This window comes from Tamandua tetradactyla, chromosome 17, assembly GCF_023851605.1.
Source record: "Tamandua tetradactyla isolate mTamTet1 chromosome 17, mTamTet1.pri, whole genome shotgun sequence".
Lineage (NCBI taxonomy): Eukaryota > Metazoa > Chordata > Mammalia > Pilosa > Myrmecophagidae > Tamandua > Tamandua tetradactyla.
In genome coordinates this window covers 33,234,126-33,254,269 of record NC_135343.1, presented here as the reverse complement: position 1 = coordinate 33,254,269, position 20,144 = coordinate 33,234,126, and the positions used below count along the sequence as shown (strand labels likewise).

Genomic DNA, 20,144 nt, shown 5'->3' with positions numbered 1-20,144 from the left:
TAACAACCAACTATCAGTGTTTACTGCTAATATTCTATATTGCCTCAGTTGGAAATAATCTCTCCCTCCTCTAAACGTCCATAGTATTATGTTTAGGACAATTATTACATATAACTATAATATGAGGAAGTCCATCGTTTTATTTCTTTTTGAAATAAAGCTATTTGTTTTATCTCTTCAAGCCACTTGAAGGCAGAAACTGTGTTATTCCTTACCGTCTTGCACATAGGTGTTTACTAAATGTATTACATCCTACTACAATGGGAAAAAAATAGGGCTTTGAAGGTACTAGAATTTTTACACTTCCATACTTCTGCATACCCAGACTTATTCTGATTTATCTGTATTTATGATTTTAAAAATACTTTTGAGTTGTAAATCATTTATCTCATGCCTCAGTACAATGTACCACTTACTTCTTCAGTGCTCCACAATGAAGTGACATTCTTCCTGAATATAAAAAGTACTGAAATAAAGTCATCCATGGAGTAGAACAAGGTAAAATATAAATCAAGAAACTGTAGGGAAAACAAGTATTTCTAAGATTATAGAAATCACTACAGTTTTGAAAAGCACTGAAATGTCTTCAGAATAGGTTCTAAACAAATTGATTACTGTATTTTTTAACATTAGTACTAACCAAAATTGTGATGACCCCTGTATCCTGGACAGTATTTTGAAATGCTACTACAGAACAAAATAACATCTGAGACATAGCAAAAATGTTTGCAAGATATATTTATCTGCACTTGGACAAAAAAGGATGCTATTTTAAAACATAGTGCCTAGCTAAGAAAGTTATGGGTTTTTAAGATAAACAGAGAATTTACAGTAAAATAAAAACAGCTAAAAACAGATCAATCATCAAAAAATAGACAAATAAAATCTTACAGCTGGAGTTAGGAACCAGCATTAAATGTACAGTGAAAAAATATTAAGTATAGCAATTTATAATTATAACAGATTTAAAGCACTTTCATATACATTTCTCATCTGATCCTCATTTACAACTTTAATCTTTATTAAAAACAGAACAGGAATTATTCCGTTTTACAGATGATAAAACTAAAGTTGCAAAATGCTAAGTGACTTGCTCAAAGTCATATAGCTAATAAGGAATAAAGTCAGTGCTACAAAATCATGAAGTTACAAAAAAATAAAGTACCGAATGTCATTAGCTAATACCACAGTGACAACTTGGATCCCTGGGTGCCAAATTTAGCAGCCAGAGGTAAAGTAACAATAACTGATAAAGCAAATAACCTGCAATATAAAAATAAATAGAACCATGCTCGCTTCGGCAGCACATATACTAAAACTGGAACAATACAGAGAAGATTAGCATGGCCCCTGCGCAAGGATGAACACGCAGATTCGTGAAGCATTCCATATCAAAAAAAATAATAATAGAACCTAGTTTATGATGACAGTGCATGTTGGTATAGGCAAGTGTATATATTTTAGATCCAAAGAAATCTTTAGAACAGAGTTCATACAAGGGTGTACCCCAGAATCACTGAGGTAGCTTTTTCAAAACATACATGTGCTGACCTCACCTGAGATTTGATGAACAGAAATAGAAATCTTCAAACATACAGCCCAGACACACTCTAAAAAATGTCTTACAGGCAATTCTACCAAACCCTCCTGATTAAAAATCATTGCCCTAAAACAAAAAGAAGCAGAGAAACAATGTGCACATCTAAAGAAACAACACAAAAATTGAGATACACATACAGGCTGTGTGTATCAAGCTAAAACAGGCTGGTAAATCCAGCCAGTTGTAATTTTTATCTCTCAATCAAAAAAGCTTATCCAAATGCAAGTGAGGGGAAAAGATATTAATGTAGGGATAGTTTGTAATTGCTCTGCTTTAGAAAGTAAATTGTTTGCAAAATTAACATTTTAACTATTATGTATAATGCATGTCTTAAAATACAGCACAGAAATGACTGTGAGACACCAATGTGTCAAAATAACACAGTGGAGAACAGCTGACTAGAGAATACAGATCCTTTACAGAAGTACTGGGAACAGACTTCTGAGACCTAAAGGGACAAATGGGCAGAATATACACTTTTCCTCTCAGGAAAAAAAAAAAGATCTCTTCTTTCCTCAAACCTGGCAACCCAACACAGGTGAGTTTTTTCCATTTCTTCCTACTACGACCGAAATTTAGAGTAACCATTTCTTACAAAGACAGAATGTACTCATTTAATAAGGATGTAAAGAAAATTTAAACCTATTGCTATAAAGGTAGAAAAAGGCTAACAGAAGAAGCAAAAGAAATAAAATGAAGAATGAATCATGTCAATCAAGTTGGCAAAAGTTAGTTAAAAATTTACTAAGCATTTTTTATTTTCCTCTTTTTTTCTCAAACGCTTACCATCAAACTTCTTTTTCCCTTTTTAAATATACATAAAACCACTTCAGACTGCTTAAAGGTCAATGAGCATTCTTTTCTTATATTTTCTTTAAAAATATATTTTCTATCTAGCATCTAGTTTAGTCTATTATTAGTTTTGGAAGTTCTAGAATGTGAAGGATACTTAATATTAATTACATGCTAAGTGTTTCTAGGAGCTCCTGTCTCCTGGAGACCTGAGTCCTAAAAGTAAGAAAACGAACATTTATGGGGCATGGATCATGTCATATGTTCCTCACAACAAACCTTGCACTGGATATTATTTCCATTTTTAATAAGGACACTAAACCATACATCATAGTATGGCAAAATGGGAATAAAAGCCAATGCAGACCTACAGTGGGCTAGAGAATCCAGGTTTAATCCAATATATCAGGTTGACTCAACTGGGCCTTAAAAAAGAATCCAAGTAAAGGAATTTGCTGATGATTATTTGACTATGAATGTATTGCAAAATAAATAAAAGATGTAAAGGTTTTGGCAACAGAGATCTCATGGCTATGGGGGAAAAAAAATCAAGTCATGAAAAAACCTTTTAACTGCCAGTATGAAAAAAACAGGAGAACATTCTAAATAAAAATACATGGTAGGGCCAAATCATCTCTCTTAGGATTAAGATGGTCAGATTTAAAATTTTAAATTCAGAGTACTCAGTTAAATATGTATTTCAGATAGATAACAGATAAATATTTAGTATAAGTATGTCTCATAAAATATTTGGGACATAGTTATACTAAGAAATTATTTGCTGTTTATCTGAAATTTAACTTTATCTGTATTTTATCTGACAACCCTATTCCTGATCCCTAATAGCTTGATTTCTTACATAAATGTAAAATTCAGACACGGCTTAGATGAGAACTCAAGAAAGTAGGAAGATATGATAAAAGTCACGTGTCTACAAACATAACCATTTGCAGAGAACACAGATGAAAGTTAGAACAAAAGGAAAATCTGAGTCCTTTAAGTTCTATTAGAGAAAGACACCACCCTAGATGTTCCTAATTATGATTCATCTTATTCCTCCCCAGTTATTTCATTCACTCTTTCCCTCCACTCTGTCTATCATATATCACCTTAATTCTTTTATATCATTTATCTCTACCCTTCCACATGTTGCATTTCTGAAACAATATTTATGTTTACATAGACAGTTTTTTACTTAAAAAAACAATAATTTGCTTTAGCTATCCATTCTTAACTTCCAGCTCTAGCATTAAAAATAAGTTGAATCATATCTACAACCCAAGAGGAAAAAAAAGTTGCCTTGAAATTCATACTATAATCAAAGAGTTGGTAAAGTAGTACAGTTTACAGAAACAATTTCTTTGTGTAGTTCTTTCATTATGTGACATAGCAAAACTTTACTAAGGAAATTTTTTAATAAAAAAATTATCTAAATTTTAAAACATGTTTTATTAAAGATGGTGCTAGTTATTAGTAAACAGAGCCACAAGCCACACAAAGACAATTTGCTTCTTTTACTGGAACAATGAAAAGTTTTGAATTCACACATAAAATAGCTAATTTTACTTGTATTCAATAGAAAAAGAATGATAAATACAAAAAAAGTAATAATTGTCTAATATACATATCTTAGACAGTTTTAGGAACATTTTTCTTCACAATGCTATTCTAATTGTGTCCACAGACTGGAATCAAGGCTTTGTGGCTGTTTTGCTTTTTTTCAAAGCATTGAAAAACAGTTACTAGAGACAGAGCTGAAACCCTGAATAATTAACCTGATGACTGATCTGAACAAAATTCAGAATCACATACACTACCAAAGTCCCAGTTACTCTATCTTCCTCATGACACTCAACTAATTTTGCTTATGAGATTATGATCTATGGTACTTTTACATTATACAGAGCATATATTTCAATTACAAAAATTTGTTTACATATGACATCCGGTAAGGCCTAGCAGTTTTCAAAACACTGGATTACATTTTTAAACAACTTGCAAAATTTTAAATAATCCCATTTTAATGCAACTCTTGAAAAAAAGCAAAAAAAAGAAGAAAATCACCCTTCAACTTTCAAATTCCTCCCTGCCCCTCCAATTTAGGTAATTCTTAGTCCTCATAAAAGCAGATATAGTATCATTAAAAAGATATAGTATCATTAAAAAGCACACTTTTAAATCATGTGGTCTTATAATACTCTATATAAAAATGGCCAATTCTTTTCTCTTTTGAAAGAATTAGAAGTATTACAATACATTCATGCAATAAATTAATAAAGTTTGATTAAAACGACAGCCGCCTGACATTCTTTACTTGCAACGATCACCATTCTTTACTACTTTCATACAAAATCTCTTTTTTGATAACCAATAAATTAGCCAAACACTTAAAGTTATCTTTGTACTTTCAGTCTAAATGTGCTTTGAATTTATGAACTTAGAAGAATATCTGAAAGTTGGGGTCACTGAAGTGGGTAAAGGGAAAGTTGAAATATTTTAAACTATACTTGTATTCTCACATGAAAACCACAAAGACAAATTGAAATCAAATGTCATGTGAAACACCCCTATTTCCTTTTCAGCCTACCGTAGTATTTAAGCATTGTTCAGTTCAACCCTTTTACAAGGTCCCTTATACTTTCTACTTCCTCTTCTCTAGGAGACATCAGCCTTCTACTGAGGGTCACTGAAACAAAGTTGGGAGAATCGGAGGGGGGGAGGGTGTCGAGCATAAACAAGCCCCCTCCTCTCCAGCCTCCCAGTACAGTATTAACTGTAGTTTTAGGCTTCCCAGCGTCTTCTCAGGTGCTCCCTCGGCCTGGAAAGCGACCCTGCCCCCATCCACCGGACCAAAATCTTGGCAAAGGTCCAATTCTAACGCGGTCTACTTAATCTATCCCCTAGATTATTCGGCAGACTTGTAGATTTGAGACTCCCTTCCTTGTCCGTAAACTGTTTCCTACTAAACTCATTTCCTCCGAAACAAGAGTTTCAAACATTTACTAACTGGAAATAAACATTTACATAAGTGATATAAAGTTGTTTTTACTCCTATCCATATCATGGAAGCACAAGTACTATAAAAATCCTCTTTTCCCCTTACTTTCAATAAAGGGCGGGGGGGGGGGCAACTCGGTAAACTAAAAGCCTACTTTATTTCACAGTAAAAATCATCCCCACGTTGTTGAAGCAACATCTCCACTTAGGACAAATACCACTGACAAGTTTTAAAGCCTCGCCGCATATTGTACAACTGTCAGCACAACTGGGTTCACCTCTCGACATCTGAAATTTATTCCCGGCTCTGAAGGTTCCTCATTCCTGTTCTAAAATCTAACACTACCATTTCAGTACAAATCAGTTTTTAATGCCAGCACGACGCGTCCTCCTTGATTTAGGGTCTTCCTTCCCTAATTCTGAAATCAAGCCGTTAGGAATTTCTAAGGTTCCGGCTATTATAATAGTATCAAATTACAGAGCGTGGCTTTGATTTTGCACGCAAACCCTGCACCAGGAAACTTTTTTAAACGCTTGACAATCTGCCAGGTAAGGCGATTTTTTTTAAAGACAGAATGAGCTACAACCCAAACTCAGGAAACCAAGAGGCTCCCGCACCCTCCACCTCATTAAGCCCCCACCGTCAGAGGAGGAAGACCCCCCGGCCGAGCTCCTTCCCCTGAGCCCTTGCCCCGACATCCCGGCCCGGCCTCGCGCCACGGCCCTCGGTCCCCCTTGCCTGAAACACTCACCCGAAGCCATGGCTCCGCTCACCGCGCCTACCCGCAGGCAACCCCAAGCGTCCGGGCAGGAGGCCGCCGAAGCCAATCAGCCCGTCAGTCAGTCAGGCGACCGCGGAACCTCTGCCGGCGGGACCCCCAGTTCGCCGGACCACCCCCGGACCCTCCTCTTCTTCCCGCCCTCCCTTGAGTTTGCGGCTCACACCTTCCCACCCCCTTGATTCTCGCGCTCCGGGTCACCCAGCGTCGCCGGTCCTGGGTGCGGGAGCCAGGGGCAGGGGGCGGAGCGCGATGAGAGCCGAGAACCAGCCGGGCCGAGGAGGCGGACAGCAGGGCGGGAGGGGGATTTCCCGCGGCTGACGTCGGCCCCTCGCCACCGCCTTCCCCCGGGAGCCGGGGGCAGGGCGTTCCCGCGGCGAGCGCGCGCTCCGCCCCGCCCCTGCCACCCGCGCCCGCTCCCCGCCCCCGCGCGTGCGTCCTCCTTCTGCAGCGGGCTCGGGACTTGCGTCGCGGGAGCCCCGGATCCCGGAATGCAGAATCTTTGGGAGCGCAGGGAACGACGGGAGCCAGGAGGTGACGGTCTCGAGCGTGCGGAAGCCGCGGGCTCCGGAGAAATCCCCCTCCTCCAGATTGTTCTCCTCTGCCTGGTTTAAAGTTCAGGAGCGGGTGGGACGAGGCGGTGACGTCGAGAGGGCCGGCCGCCGGGGAGCCCTTCGGGGCGGGGCGGGCGGCGAAGTGGGGCCGGCCCACCTGAGCTGGGCGGAGGACGGTCCGGGGTTTTTGATAGGTGGTTCCCCCTCTTCCCGATTTCGCACATGCAAATCGCTGCCCCCGCGCCGGCGGGCGTCCGGGTGCGCGCAGTAGCGCAAGTGCGGAAGCGGCCGTCGCCTGTGTGCAGTATTTGTAATTCACGTATTTGCATACGGAGACCCTCACCTTCTGATTCTGCCCGTTATCTTTAAAATGCGCGGGCTCTGTTAACTTTACGTATTTTACCTACTAAAACTTTTTAAACGCGAAAGATGCGCACTGAGAATTCGTGCCATGGGTGACATGAATTGCCTCATCGTTACGCAGTGTGTTCAGGTTCAGTGAGGTAAGTGCAATGAAGTGTCACAATATCCTGGGATTTCACCGATACCCACGAGGAATGGGAGAATGGAAGAACATTTAGACTGTTATCTAATATAATTTTGTTTCCTTCACTTGTGTCAGATGCTTTACTTACCTCACCTGTGAATATTTTATTACCCTCATTTTTTATATGAGGTCATCGGAATGCAGAGAAGATACGTGAAGTTGCCCAAATGTCAGAATGCTGTTAAAAGGAAAAATAGAATTTAAACCCAAAGCTCCAGACTTTTTCCACAACCCTTTACTTCCTCAAATAAGAATAGAGAGAGAATAGGGAACATCAGCCTGCCACACAAGAGCCTTCAATTGGAGAACCCTGTTGGGGACAGAACTAAAAATAAAATCTGCCGATTCCAAAAATACCATCTTCACAAAATGTAGACAATAATGAAACAATTTTATTGAATAGGCGTTAACTCATTCTGTGATACACATCACAGGCAACATCACAGACAAACATCTAAAGAGATTATAAAAGCAAAATGAAGGAATTCATCCTTTTGTAGAGCCAGGCAGATAGCAATCCTTGCAGACCTCCTAATTTTCTTTATCCAAAGGAAAATTTAATTAAAGTTAAAAGTTTATTACTCTAAAGCTGATAGGCAGCTAGATGTTGGGGATTGTAGAGAATATATATGTGTGTGTGTGTGCTTGAGGGCTTACAGTTCTGGATACTGTTCATTCAGTTCAACAAATATCTGCTCTGTGCCAGGTGCACTTCTCGGTTGTAGCACGTACACTAGTAAACACGTGAAGTAAAATCTCTGGCTTCATGTAGCTTATGTCCTACATAAAAGACAACACGCATGTAAGAATGTAAGATCATTTCAAATACTGTTGTTAAAATATTTTACTTTATTGTTATAAAGGAAGTGGGGCAATGAGGTAGAAGATGACAGTAAGAGGGATGCACCGAGGAGGTTATGTTTGAGCTCAGTCCTCAGTGGTATAAAAGGCAGCCACAGAAAGGTTTCAGGGAAAGAACATTACAGATAGAAGAACAGCAAATGTCAAGTTCTTGAGAGAGGAAAGAGCTTATCTGAGGGACTGAAAAAAGGGCCAATAGGACATGAACAAAATGAAAGGTTGGAGTGGTAAGCAGGGCTAGATCATGTACCGCTTTGTAGACCATCATAAGGAGGTTGCATTATATCCCAGTTGCACACAAAAAGCTGCTGGAGAGTTTTAAGCACATCATTAATTTATAGTGACATTTTGTGCTGTTTATTTTTGCTGATGTATTAAACTGTTAGGATACATTAAATAGGGGCAAGAGTAAAGGGAGAGTAATTAGGAAGCTGTTGCAACAGTTTAAGTCAGAAGTGAAGTATGTGGACCAGTGTTTTAGCAGAGAAGATAATGAAGAGAGGCATTTTACAAAGTGAGATAGCCAAGTGGCTAATCATATAAAAGATGGCCTGCATCATTTGTCATCCAGGAAATGTACATAAAAAATGCATATTCCCAACAGAAGTAAGTGCATTACCATTAGATGAACAATAATTTTTAAGGCATGTTTATTCATAGTAACCAAAGATTGGAAGCAACCCAAATATTCATCAGCATTAGAATGGATCGATAAGCTGCCTATATTCATGCCATGGAATTCTCCCCTATAATAAAAAAAGAACATCCTATTGCTACACAAGAAAATGAATGAGTCTCACAAACATAAGAAATGGAAAATCCATACATAATAAATGGACAATTCATACATAAAACAGTACATCTATATGAATTCATTCAGTATGTTCTGTTCAATGTATTTGTAGTTGAAAACAGATGAAATGAAATTATGGTGATAGAGGTCAGAATATAGGTCCGTGGGGGTGGATATTGACTAGAAGTGGACCTGAGGAAACCTGTATTACTGGGAATGTTCTATATCTTGATCTGCTTGGTGGGTTACACATATTTAAAAATTCATTGAGCTCATGCTAGGACTTGTGCCCTTATGTATTTATACTGCAATTAAAAAAAAGTTGTAAGAGATTTTTGAATGTCTTTCCCCATCAAGACCATACACCCTGCACAGCCTCACCTTGAAGACTCTGCTCACCACCCACTCTTCTTCACCTCCTAAAACACACACTTTTTACTTAGTCCATCCCTCCCCATCCTTCAAGACTTGGCATATAGAAAGCCTTTCTAGATTCCCCTGAGAAATCGACTGCCCCTTCTCTGTGCAAAATAACAACCAGCAAATATTTATCATTTTGTTTACCACACTGAATTACAGTTACTTAGTTGTGTACCTGGATCCCACACTAAACTATAAAATCTCAAAAGTAGGGACTCACTTATTCCCAGTGGCAGCCACTCAGTAAATATCTGTTGAATAAATTATCCTTTGTTCCTCAGGCCTGCTTGGCTTATTGAATAGCCCACTCTGGTGAGCCTTTGGTGCCTGATACTTTGGTTCACTCCTTTGAGCCTATGGAAAACCAGAAAGTTTGATTTTATTCTGAAACTTTGTTATAACTGTAACTACTTTGTTCTGTAACTACTTGTTGAAGAGTGCTTTGAAGATTATTGCTTTTTTCTTTCTTTGCTCTGTATATGTGGTATATTATACAGTAAAAGTTTAAAAACAAAAAACTCAAGAACCAAGGTAATAGAAGAGGGCTAGGAAACAATGGATAGTGTCAGGTGAGATTAGGGAAATACTTGGAGATGGCAGGGGAAGCCCCAGGTTAATTATGGGTTACCAAGGAATCCACATTAGATGGCAGGGTGGACAGGAAATGGCAGAAAGGAAATGGCATGTCACCCTGCCAGGTGAACATCAGGACTCAGGGGGCCACAATTTAGTGATTAAAATGAAAACCCAACATCCTATCTAGATGGCATCTGTTTTTCACCACTAGGTGAGAACAAGCACAACCCTGGAGTTGGATCGGAGACCTTTCTTTTGAGCAGAGTATATAGTTCTTCTGTTAGGTGTGGTGTACTCCTTTCCCAGGTGAAAGCTGCTTGTGAAGGAGGACTGCTTAGTGATCAAGGAGATTCAGCAAAATAAGAGTCTTGAAGGATATTTAATGGAGGCTGTGAAAAGAATCTGTTGAATTATTTCTGTCCCATAACACACACCTGGATTTGAATCTCACCTTGGCCACTTATGAACTGGGGGACATTGGAGAAGTCACTTAACCTCTCTATGCCTATTTGCTCATCTGTAAAACAGAGGAAATAATACAGTACCTGCCCACAGACTTGTCAGGACTAAACCAGATAATTACAGTAAAGTATCTGATCCATGGAAAGCACTAAAAAATAATACAGCTTTTTTCTATTTTATTATAAAAATTTTCAAACATATAGCAAAATGGAAAGAATTTTGCAGGGAACATCTGTATACACACCACCTATATCTACATTTAACTTTTAGTGTACTTGCCCTATTACCTGTGTCGCCATTTTTCCATGCTTCTCTCCCTCCATCTATTTCATTTTTTGATGTACTTCAAAATAAATTGCAGACACTGGTAAACTTCTCCCTAAATACTTCAGCATGTGTAAGCAGTTCTTTTTTTATACTACTCTAATAACCGGTTGATCCTGTTCATCAGATTATGCGTCTCTTCCTCAGACATTTCTAGATAAACATTGACAAATTATCTCTCTTTGCTAACCCCCATCATCTGGGTTACCTTGACTCTGTTATACAATTTATGTGGCTATTTTACTTATAAATTAAGTGTCTATGATTTTTTATTGGGACTACACTGTAGTCCCAATTAGAGTACTGCAACTTCCTGCTCAGCTGGCAGTCGTGAGGGAGGTGTTCATCCATAGCTGTACTCAGACATTATGAGTGGATTTTGCCTGTGTGGTTGCCAGTCTTCACTTCTACTCCCCTGAGTACTTACTACATGTCTATTGTTTGAGACCTCCGAAATTCCCTTCCATCAGTTTAGGAGGTTGTAAAAGAGAAAACACTCATAAAAAATAGGGATTAAGATCTGTAAATCAGTTTTTAGTAGTCCTGGAATAGTTTCCACTTTCTTCAGCGTACTGAAGCATTCTTTGCAAATGAAGGGAGGCCTCATAAAGAAAAGATGAATGTTGGAGAGACCAGGAAAATTGGAGCTGAAGGTATGTGGCAGGCAGCATTAGCTGACTTCTGTTCCTTTTCAGTATGAATTGTGGCCTGATTCATGGTTGTGCAATTGTATTACATCTCCCAGCTCCCCTGGACCACCCTAAGCAGAGGCCGTAAGGTGGTGGGTCTGTTTCATGTGCTCTTTCTTTAAATTTATTTCTCATAGGCCAGAAAGAAGATGTCCCATGATCTAGATTCAACTTTTCAGTTGAGGACAATGCTCTTAAGGTACTCATTGAGAAACAAGAGGGAAGAAGCTAAAACGATGGCATGCAGCAGCCTGGAACTCAGTCTCTGAATTGAGAAATGAATTCTATCTTTTTTGAGCAATTGCGTTTTGGGACTCTGTTATAGCAGCTAGCATTATACTAATTAATATGGGTAGATTTTAGGAAACAGGAGTAAATGAGGTTAAAATTGGGTAATGAAGGGGTTAGAATGCTAGGAGTAATGTGGCTTTCCTCATAGACTATGGAGAAATACTGAAAGTTCTTAAACTAGAAAGTACTATGATAGAGGTGGTGCTTCAGAAAAATCAGGTTGTAGCATATAAAGCCTCCATTAAGAGACTATTACAGTGAAACAAATGTGAGCCTCTAACATACTGAGATACTAAGTTTGGAGATGAAGAGAAATAAAAATAACCAACTTCAAAGAGAAGCTAGCTATAAGCCTCGCTGACCAATCAGATACAGGAATGAAGGAGAATTGGGAGTAAAAAAAAAAGTTTCAGATTTCTAACCTACAGCAGGAATAACTGTCTGGAAAACAGAAATATATAGATTAATTTTAAAAATTAATAAAGAGTTTGGAGAGTGGCAGCAGATTCAGATCCTGTCATCATCAATTTGCCTATTCTTTTTATCCTACATGAGTCCATCTGCTACCATTTTTTAAAGCAAACTTCAGGGGAAAGGGACAGTCCCTAAAGTAAGAACTATAACTCTGAGGAAACCTGCCCCACTCACCTATTTTAATTTAAGGAACTGAAACAAAAGGTTAGTGAATACCCAGAGAAATGAAATCTTATTACGTGAAAACTCCAAAAAGCAGTCATAAATTATTCATTTTTAAAAAACCACTCCTGTTTTTAATCTTTATATTGTAGAGACCTATAGTGTTACATGATCTGGTTTTTCATGGTTAACACTGCTTGAAAGTGTGGCACAGTGTGCTGACTTGGCTTTTGTAATAGTAAGATCTGATGTTTCACAAACATGAACTCCAATAATGAATTATTAAGGTTTAGAATTAGCACTTTTCAGAACTGGTAATATGTCATCATCATCTTGGGGTCATTTGATGTCTGATGCCTTTCAACCAAGGATAGTTAATTTTTAAGGTTAAAAGGAGGCTTATAGATTGTTCAGTTCTACTTCCTCAGTTTATGTGAGAAAACTGAGGCTCACAGATTTCAGTACTTTGCCCAGGTTCTTATAGCTAGTTAGTAAGAAGTTGGAGGTTTGAAGCCAGACCTCCAGACTCTTAGTTTGGATCTTTTCTCACTATGCCACATGGACTTTCAAAATAGGTCAATTATAAATAGGTTTATATAAAGTGGTAGTTAGATTAAGTTGTCAACTTGGCCAGGTGAAGGTGCCTAGTTCTGTTGCTGTGGACATGAGCCAACGATATGTGAATATCTGTTGCTCATTACATCTGTGGTCAGCTAGGAGATGTGCCTGCTGCAGTGAATGATGTTTGATTTAATTGGCTGGTGCTTAAATGAGAGAGGTCAACGTAACACAGTCCTAGCTGCTCAGCATACCTCATCTCAGCCCTCGCAGCTCAGCGCAGGCCTTTGGAGATGCAGAAAGAAAACACCCTGGGGAAAGTTGTTGGAACCCAGAGGCCTGGAGAGAAGGCCAGTGGAGATCACCCTGAGCTTTTCCACGTAAGAAAGAACCTCAGATGAAAGTTGGCTGCCTTTCCTCTGAAGAACTAATGAAGTAAACCCCCTTTTATTAAAAGCCAATCCATCTCTGGTGTGTTGCATTCTGGCAGCTAGCAAACTAGAACATAAAGCAATGTAAAAATATTTGTTAGTGAAATAGTAGCCACAATCTTAATAATAAAAATGCTAACTGATGCAATGCTGAGCGTTCATAGACTGTACCTTTTAAGATTTTCATGTTTTTTCCCCCCAAATCCTCAAGTTCAGTAACTCTGTAGGAAGAGTAGGACCCAGTCCTTTTTTTTTTTTTCATTTTGGGGGAAAGTGCAGGGTCTGGGAACTGAATCTCAGTCTCCCACCTGGCAGGCAAGAATTCCACCACTGAGCTACCCTTGCACCACCAGTATTGATTTTATTAATCTTTTATTCCCGATAGTAATTAGTACAGTTCCCTGAATAGTGTAGATGCTCAATAAATGGCTAATGAAGCATAACTTGTTACACACTGGATCACTCCATGAGTGATCATATACCACCATCAGGCATTAGATACCATAAGAAAAAAAAGAGGCACAAGGCTCAACTTTGACCAAAGAGACATTTAGGTAAATATGCTTGCAGAGAGGCGTAATAATACTCAAAGTCCTTTATTTTTTTCCTAAAATTTTTGCTCATTTAAAAATGTTTTAAATAATAACCTTACAAATATACATATAAAATTGAAGAAAGTTTGAAGAAAAGAAGAAAAAAATCACATTTTATCTCCCTAATACAAATATCATCTGTGTGTGTGTATGTGTGTGTTCCCTTCCAGAGCTTTTTCATATGCAGGCTTTGATTTATTTCTTCTGCCATTACTTGATCTTTGTAAAAAAAAGCAGAGAAAATGAGAGTAAACTAAAATGACCCTACTCCCACCCCTACCCAAAAAGTATACAGAATAGTTTGGATGCATGCCTTTTATTGCAAAAATGACTGTACTCCCGCCCCTGCCCAAAAAAGTATATAAAAGTAATAGTTTGGATACATGCCTTTTATTGCATATTTTATATAGCTACAATCATGAAACTATATATACTTAAATTTGGTAGACTGTTTCTTTTTCTAACATTTTATTCACATTCTCCCAAGTTGCTACACAGTTTGTTTTTTCTAATTAATACAGTTTTTATTTGTCTTCTCTATAAAACCCTGAGCCAACCACTTTCCCCAGGCTGCCTGGGGAGTACAGGAGAAGGAACACAGTGCAGACGAGACACTGGAGAAAGAAGAATTATGGGAGGTGGAAATGGCTCCTTCACATGGCAAAGAGGATGAGAAAGGCCACCATCAGGCAAAAGAGCCCATGGCCTCCCAGAGCTCAAAGCCCAGAATGGTGTAGGAGAAGAGTTGTTGCTTCAGAGAAGGGTTCCTGGCATAACTAATAATGAGGCTCTCAAACACAGTCCCAACCCCAGCCCCAGAGCCAGCACCCTGACTGTAGCAGCGCCAGCCCCAATGAACTTGGCTGCTGTGTTGATGTTCCTTGAGATGGTGCTGGTTTGGAAGCCGCAGCTGGGGCTTAGTGAAGTCAGGAATGTCGGACTGCCAAGCTGCTGAGCTCTTATCTGTCTATGTGTCTCAGGTCATTGCAGCACTACAGAGAATGCAGCTGAGAGGTGCTCCTGACCAGGGAGGGAGAGGAGATGAACTTGGTACAGGTATACATTTTCAGGGGGTGAGAGGCTGCGGAAGGAGAGCTGTTCTCAGTGCAGAAAAGACAGGGAGGCTACACAGATTTTATAGCAAACTCTCTAAGAAAGGAATTTGGGTCGGGAGTGGATATCCTAGGAAACAATAATCCCAAGACTTATAGGTCCTAATGAGGTTAAAAAGGAGTTTTTATGTGACCATGGAGTGAGAAATTTGGAAAAATTGGAAATTATGTGTGGGAAGTTGGGCTTTCTAAGCTTTTGAAAGGCTCTTATTTAGTAACAATTGATATTGAACAAGTATAACTTTCATCAAATGATAATATTAACAGCAAACTATCAGAAGCTCTGAGATTCAAATATATTAAAAGTTTATTTTGCATATTCCTATTAAAACTTTTTCAGAGTAAACATAAAACATTTGTTTGTATTTGGTGCTAATTAAAAGTGATAGATCAATATAAAGAATGATAAAATTATTTGACTTTCATAGTACTGGGTATATTCAGAATGCTTTGCTTTGCCTCAGACTTGTGATCTTGATCACATCACTTCTTCAAGTGGTTGTTGGGACTGTGTACATTAATGAAATTTAACTTAACAAATGTGTATTGAATTAAGCAATAGTTAACTACTTACTACATATCAGGCACATGCTAGGAGTAGGAATACAAAAGAGAAATGGTGTACTAGCATCAAGGACCTTACAGACTACCAGGGATACAGATATACCATTCTAATAAAAGGTAATTAGTGCTGAAATAGGAAGTAAAAAGTGCAGTGGAGCATAGAGTCTTCTCTCCTGCTTTGCAGAGAACAGAAGATGTCCCCTGGGGTTCTCCATGTGTTGTGGTCTGTTGAGAGGCCAAGAGCTGGCCTTCGGACCAACAGTATATTACAGTTTGTCCCCTAGTACCCCCAAGTGACTGCTTGTGCCTAGAGTCTTACAGAATCTGTCCATCATTATCTTCTGTCCTTAGCCTCTTCCTCCACTGTGCCTCCAAACCATTATCAGGCTGATGGTAGCAACAGATGCCATCCCATCTCCTCCACTGACCTTGCTTTCCCATGTGTCTCTTGAGCAGCCCTGCATCAGAACTCTTTCATACCAAAACAAAATTCATCATTTAAATTAACTCATGCTGAGGAGGTGGACAGTAGAAGTGGCCTCTAACTCCATTTATCCCAGCACCTGAACCTCATTGAAAATTCCCTAATAATCCAGAGAAAGGTCACCCTCTCAACAATGTGGAAGATGGGTTAGGGAAAGTGCAAGTCTAGAGACAGGCAGATTAGTAAGAAAAGTTACTTTAATAATGGAGGGGAAAGAATAATATGGGCCTGAATTAAGACAGTGGCTTTGGAGAACAGACATTTGGGAGATGCAGGTAAAGAGAATTTATGGGTTTCTGCCATGAACAGCTGTAGCAATTGTGGTGCCATTCAGTGATGTCAGAATTGCATGAGATGGAATTTCTTATTTATGTTATAGTAAATCTAAATATTACAAGGCCTCTATCAAAAAATTGTTCTTTCTCTCCTTTCCTCTCTCTAATAGAACTTTGATTTTGTTTAGGTAATCCATCTGCTATGAACACTGTATACCTCTCTAAATCAATCATGATAATCCCATTTGTGAGCCAGAGATCAGTTTAGGAATGGGCAAATGATACAATTCTGACCAAGGGAATGTGATGGGTAGTTTGCTAGAGGGCTCCTTGAATAGGTGTTTTGTTTTGTTTTCCACTCATTAAAAGAAACATCCAGGAATTCACTGGACTTTGCTCTGTCTATATGTGTCAGTTAACCTATAAAACCACATTAGGGGGGTGCAAGGGTAGTTCAGTGGTAGAATTCTTGCCAGCCATGCAGGAGACCAGAGTTTGATTCCCAATTCATGCATTTACCAAAAAACAAACAAACAAAAATTCAACAAATGTTGCTGCAATTAAAGGATACCCACATGGAAAAATAATGAAATGTGACCCTGCCATACAGCATGCAACAATAAAAAATAAAACAAACTGAAGATGTGACAGCAGAAAGATCTAAAAGAAGGCTGAGTTTTTAATGACGTGAGTTGGAACCATCCAACTCTTTTTAATCACAATTGGCTTTTTTTGTGAAAAATAATATATACAAAAAAGCAATAAATTTCAGAGCACAGTTGCAGTACAATTTTACATTTTTACTTCTAGCTGCTCTAAGATAATGGAGACTAAAAGAAATATCAGTATAATGATTCAGCAATCATACTCATTTGTTAAACCCTACCTTCTCTGTATAACTCTACCATCACCTTTCATCTTTTTCCCAGTCTTTAGGAGTATTTGGGCTATTCCCATTCTAACTTTTTCATCTGGGAAGGGGATGTCAATAATATGGGATGGGGAATGGAACCACTTGATGTTCTGGAGAGGTTGGCCTCTCTACGTTTCAGAACTTATCTGGTCCAGGGACCCATCAGGAGGTTTAGGTTTCTGGAAAGTTACCCTAGTGCTTGGAACATTTGTAGAATCTTATATAATAGTCTAGGTGTTCTTTAGGATTGGCAGGAATGGTTTCGGTTGGGGTTTGGCAAGTTATGATAGGTAGCAACGTTTAACTGAAGTTTGCATAATAGTGACCTCCAGAGTAGCTTCTCGACTCTCTCTCAGCCATGGATATCTTATTTGTTACACTTCCTTTCCCCCTTCTGTTCAGGATGGCATTACTGATCCCATGGTGCCAGGGCCAGGCTCATCCCTGGGTATCCTCTCCCATGGCAGCAGGGAAACTTTCACCCCTGGATGTCATGTCCCATGTAGGGGGGAGGGCAATGGTTTCACTTGCAGAGTATCCAACTCTTTTTTATATGAGATAGTGAATATTCCCTTATAAATCTAAGCCAATTGAGGTGACATTCCTGTTATTTGTAGCCCAAACAACTTAAGACACTCAGAATTGTTCCTAAAAGAAAAGAATCCTAATCAGACCTGTACCCATTGGGAAATAAGACCTTGGGGATAGGTCCTCAGTGGTCCAACCAGTGGCCCAGGGCAGTCCACGTTAGAAAGCAGACTGACTCTCTGGGGCCTGAGCACCTGGAAAATAGACTTCACTAAAATTTGTATTTCCTTATAGTGGGTATTTAATTCTTCTATCAATGTTAAGTTTAAGACCTAGTATTTTAACTTTCACTTCCTGTATTATTCTTACAGTTACTGTATGCATGCTCTTGCTTAAGACCACTGGCAGATTCAGAAATAGAACACAGTGCCTGGGCCATAATGGTAGTTTGCAACTTTGACAAAGCCCCTTGACATAGAGTGCAGGAAATAAAAGCAACCAAACAGGAAGTAGGCCGAGTAGAACAAAGTAGCCGGAAATATTTGGGCCTGGCCCAAGAATTAGTCTATCTACAGAAAACAAGTACCAAACAAAATATTTTGAGGTGAAATATTTGATTTGTAAACATTTTAAGGGAGTCATGAAAGAAGTGGGGAAAGGAAGTACTGGAAAGAGAAGCAGAAACCGAAGAGTGAGTCTGTTTTCTGCATAGATAGTAGCAGTTTTAAAATATTTCTGCCAATTCTTTGACCTTTCATCAAGAAGTAGATTCTATGGCTTCTCCCTCTGAATCTGGGCCAAACCTTAATGACAAGTTGACTGGTAGAGTATGGCAGAAGTGAACGCTATGTGACGTCAAGGCAAGATCATAAAAGATGATGCAGTTTCTACACGGTTGACTGGATCCCATGCAGGAGGGCTGAGCCACTGTAAGAGAAACCCTACCACCCTGAGGTCACCATGCTGACAGCAAACACAAACTAACCAGTGCAGAGAAATAACATGGAGAAGCACTGACATGAAGAAAGAGAGATGCCCACTCATCCTGTGGTTCTCCCCATCCCCACTCTGCCAGCACCTCCCACTGCCTGACTGCGACTGCATGAAATCCTATACCAGAGCTGCCTGGCAGAACCCTTCCTGAATTCCTGGCCCACAGAAACCTTGAGATATAATAAAATGACTTGTTTTAATCCACTAAGCTTTGGGTGGTTTATTATGCAGCGACAGATAATCAGAATAATAGATGAGATGATTTAAGTAGAGTGCCTCCTCAATAAGTAAGGAAAGAACACAAGGGTCCATTAGAACTCATTATAACTAATTATAATAAGACAAGCAAGTTAAAGGGCTGGTTTCCAGGCAGAGGACCTATTACCAATAATAAAATTAAATAATTGATTGATGAGGTCAAGTAAGATTTGTTTGATTTTAAATCTTGATTCTAACAGAACTTCACTTTAGTTAGTATAAAATGTTTAAATATTTTGCCATATTTCTCAAGAGCAATTTGTATAAGTGAATTACTTTTCACCACTTTTTCTTACTATTTGATTCATATTACAAAAAAAACTATGACAGATATTTGAGATATTGAATTTAGAAAACCATAATCTGGGAGGCTTGACACCCTTTGCCACTAGGTATCGATTTCCTGGCCTTGGAACATTTCATCATTTAACCTTTCTGTAGGGAAAGTCTGGGACGTTTTTGGTCTACATAGGACAGGGCTGAGTGTAGCCAATGGGCCACTCCTGTGTGCTAAATTTTAAGTCATGGGAAAGAGACCAATGTCAGAGAAGTCAAAGCCTCCCAAGGCTCACACTTGTGTTCATTCTTGCTGGTCTTGTTTTAAATGATTGAAAGAACATAAATAAAAATTAAGATCTATCAAAGCAAATGTTAAAAAGTAACGTGGAGGGTGGGCCATGGTGGCTGAGCAGGGAGGGTTCTCACCTGCCATGTGGAGACCTGGGATCGATTCTTCGTGCTTTCCCATGCAAAAAAAAAAAAGTTAATATAGAAAATTTATATGAAATGTCCATAATCGGCAAATAGAGATGTTAAATAGATTAGTAATTGCTTAGGGCTGGGCAGTTGGGGAAAATGGGGAGTGATTGGTAATGGGTATAGGGTTTCTTTTGGGGATGATGAAAATGTTCTGAAATTGATAGTGGTGATGGTTGCAAAGCTCTAGATATATGAAAAATAATTGAATTGTATATTTTTAATGGTTTACTTATATGATATATGAATTATATCTCAACAAAGCTGTTATATTAAAAAAAGGTAACATGGAAAAGGCACAGGTTTCCTGCTAGAGCAGGGGTCAGCACACTTTTTCTGTAAAAGACCAGATAACTAT

At 38.9% G+C, this 20,144-nt stretch overlaps 1 protein-coding gene, 1 non-coding gene and 1 pseudogene across 5 annotated transcripts in view; 1 reads left to right on the top strand and 2 right to left on the bottom strand.

The window, feature by feature from the left end:
• Positions 1 to 6,468, bottom strand: part of REL (REL proto-oncogene, NF-kB subunit) — a 40,675-nt gene extending 34,207 nt beyond the window's left edge. For 3 of the 4 annotated variants that reach the window (XM_077134301.1, XM_077134302.1, XM_077134303.1), the window contains exon 1: positions 6,142 to 6,468. In XM_077134301.1, the coding sequence (XP_076990416.1) occupies positions 6,142 to 6,151 (10 nt within the window). In that variant the 5' untranslated portion in view covers positions 6,152 to 6,468. Of the gene's footprint in view, positions 1 to 412; positions 6,071 to 6,141 lie in introns of those variants that run through there. The other variant, XM_077134304.1, reaches the window with a different exon arrangement.
• Positions 1,289 to 1,396, top strand: LOC143661869 (U6 spliceosomal RNA). Its single transcript, XR_013164904.1, has one exon. It is a non-coding gene; the product is annotated as a U6 spliceosomal RNA (small nuclear RNA).
• A 7,987-nt stretch (positions 6,469 to 14,455) lies between the features above and the next one.
• On the bottom strand, positions 14,456 to 15,015 carry LOC143661555 (ATP synthase F(0) complex subunit C2, mitochondrial pseudogene; annotated as a pseudogene).
• Between the last annotated feature and the right edge of the window lie 5,129 nt (positions 15,016 to 20,144).